Genomic DNA, 2,793 nt, shown 5'->3' with positions numbered 1-2,793 from the left:
GTTTGTGTTTGATGATGTTTGTCTGTCTGATGATGTTTGTCTGTCTGAGCGCATTTTCAATCGCCCAAGAGACGATTGCGGCGGTTGGTAGACCTAAGCGGCAGATACGCGGTCGATTCGGGCATTCTGTTAAATTCACCACGATATTAAGGCCTAATAGTTTTCAACCTCTACTCCTGTTATCAACTTGGACCTGCATCGGGACAGCAAAATGTCCTTCACTTCTGGAATTGGTGAGTTTCTGCTTTCAATTTTGATTAAGGAACTGAACTCTTTAGTTAAAGGTACATTCCTAAAAAGCAAGTTCTATTAGTCGTAATATGAACACCTTAAAAGGCTCCTTGTTACACCTGATGTATATTTTACACAAAATCAAGAAATGCAAAGCAAATTGCAAATAATCAGTGTGCATTGTTTTTAGTTGTTATAGCTTGATTCGACACCTTTCGATACTTTGAGAGCAGGGCCATTCCAGTTTTTAATTATCTCTGCAAACTGTTTTGCTAATCATACTTTTGGGCATCCATACAATTTTCTCTGTAAACTTAAATCTTTCAGAGCCAGAGATGCAGCTGTTCCCCGAAATCAAATGCAATGGGAATCAGCTCTGCTGACATCGCTGAAGGCTACAAAAAACAAGGAGAGCAAGGCATATGAAACATCAGCATCTAATCATCAGGACACCCTACATGTTTATTGTAGAAATCTTAATAAAGAACAATCCAATAATTTTTCTTAAATTTTGAAAACTATTCTAGATGTGTCAGTAACATGTTTAAGTTTTTCCAATAATAAACAAATAGTTAACATTTCTGTAAATAAGTGCACCATTGCAAGCAAGCACACATTATGCGTTTTTATGCGCTACTTAGCGATCTTAGGGCCTTGGTGGTGCGGCGCTCGAATTGTTTGGAATCCGGAAGTACAAAACATGGGAAATTCCAAACTTATTGCGAAAAGGGACTTGGACACATGCACGTGGCATGTGGGGTCTTAGCCCGGCCGGTTGTTTCACATCTGGTGGTTGATCTTAAAGGTGCATCATTTGGTGTTATCACAAACTATGGTTGACCAAACGGGTTAGTTCCTAGTCTTGGCCATGGGGCTAGGGACCGCGTCGCGGGAGTAGGGGGTGCCCCCCTCAGACGGGGGCATGGACCTGGGCGCTGATTTAATATAGTATGAGGGCCCTGATGATCTCCCGGTCGTGGTGGGGCTGGTATCCTGGGACCTGCACGTGGTGGCCCTGCTTTTAACTAGCCTTACCAGGATGATATAGGCAAAATTATGAACCAAATAAATTAAACGCTTGCAATGGTGCATTTATACAATACCTTACCTTTACTCTCATGAGTGTAATATCTAATGTAATACTGGCACAACTTTTCAGGTCATCAATTTTCTAATTGTGGTTTTTCAGCTGTACTGTTTGAAAATAGGTTAAAGTACATTGCTGTGCCAGACATTCACTCTTTTGCTCATTAAATTTTGGTTGCATGCCTGATGCAACTAGTAAACAGAAAAAAAACGTGTTTGGGTTCACTCTTTGGCTCTCACGATGAATAAAAAAAGAGGAAAAGGGCGTTTGAGAGGACTTGAGAAAAAAATAAAATAAGTGCATTGTCACGAATACATCTGAAGTCTTGTTTTGTGTAAACAAATTGCTCAATAAGTTTATATATTCATGTTGAGTCTGTCTTTTTATTTAATCTTGTTCTTTTGACTGATTTGGGACCATTTTAAAGTTTCGGTCAATTTTTGTAAATGGGCCGTTTTGAGCCAGGATTTTTGGTTTAAAAAACTGCAAGGGGTGAACCTGTTGAATGATTTGGGACCATTTTATTTGTTGGCCAATTTTTTAAAATGGGCCTTTTTGGGTCTGGATTTTTGGTTTAAAAAACTGCAAGGGGTTAAACTTGTTTTTTCGAATGATTTGGGACCATTTTATTTGTTGGCCAATTTTTAAAAATGGGCCTTTTTGAGCCAGGATTTTGGGTTTAAAAAACTGCAAGGGGTTAAACTTGTTCTTTTGAATGATTTGGGACCATTTTATTAGTTGGTCAATTTTTGTAAATGGGCCTTTTTGAGCCAGGATTTTGGGTTTAAAAAACTGCAAGGGGTTAAACTTGTTCCTTTGACTTATTCTGGACCATTATTATCAGCCAATTTGATGAGCTTTTTTGAGTGGATGGATTTGGGTGGGGGATCGGAGGGGGGTTCATTGGGGCAGTTTTTACATCAAAAAATGTTAAGATTAGTCAAAAGAGGGCGCTATAACAAAAAAAAAAATCCATAAAGTTTGTTCTTATAGCGCCCTCTAGTGGCCGTGGGTACTCGGCATCCAAAGTTCCTAAAAGTTTTTGCTATAGCGCCCTCTTGAGTGCGGAAGTACTTAGCCTCCATAATACCTTGTAGAGCGCCCTCCCCGGCTTGAAATTCATGGCACCATCGGCCAAGGCCGTATTCAAAATCAGTCAAAGGAACAAGTTTAACCCCTTGCAGTTTTTTAAACCAAAAATCCTGGCTCAAAAAGGCCCATTTTTAAAAATTGGACAAAAAGTGAAAATGGTCCCAAATCATTCGAAACAACAAGTTTAACCCCTTGCAGTTTTTTAAACCAAAAATCCTGGCCCAAAAAGGCCTATTTTTAAAAATTGGCCAACAAATAAAATGGTCTCAAATCATTCAAAAAAACAAGTTTAACCCCTTGCAGTTTTTTAAACCAAAAATCCTGGCTCAAAAAGGCCCATTTTTAAAAATTGGACAAAAAGTAAAATGGTCCCAAATCATTCG

At 39.0% G+C, this 2,793-nt stretch overlaps 1 protein-coding gene across 1 annotated transcript in view; it reads left to right on the top strand.

Moving 5' to 3' along the window:
• Positions 1-211: 211 nt before the first annotated feature.
• The window catches only part of LOC117294734 (endoprotease bli-like), an 8,706-nt gene continuing 6,124 nt past the window's right edge, over positions 212-2,793 (top strand). Inside the window, exons 1-2 of the mRNA XM_033777274.1 lie at positions 212-233; positions 759-762. Coding sequence (XP_033633165.1) covers positions 212-233; positions 759-762 — 26 coding nt within the window. The remainder of the gene's footprint in view (positions 234-758; positions 763-2,793) is intronic.

This window comes from Asterias rubens, chromosome 1, assembly GCF_902459465.1.
Source record: "Asterias rubens chromosome 1, eAstRub1.3, whole genome shotgun sequence".
In the NCBI taxonomy this organism is placed as follows: Eukaryota; Metazoa; Echinodermata; class Asteroidea; order Forcipulatida; family Asteriidae; genus Asterias; species Asterias rubens.
This window is presented reverse-complemented; position numbering and strand designations above follow the sequence as displayed.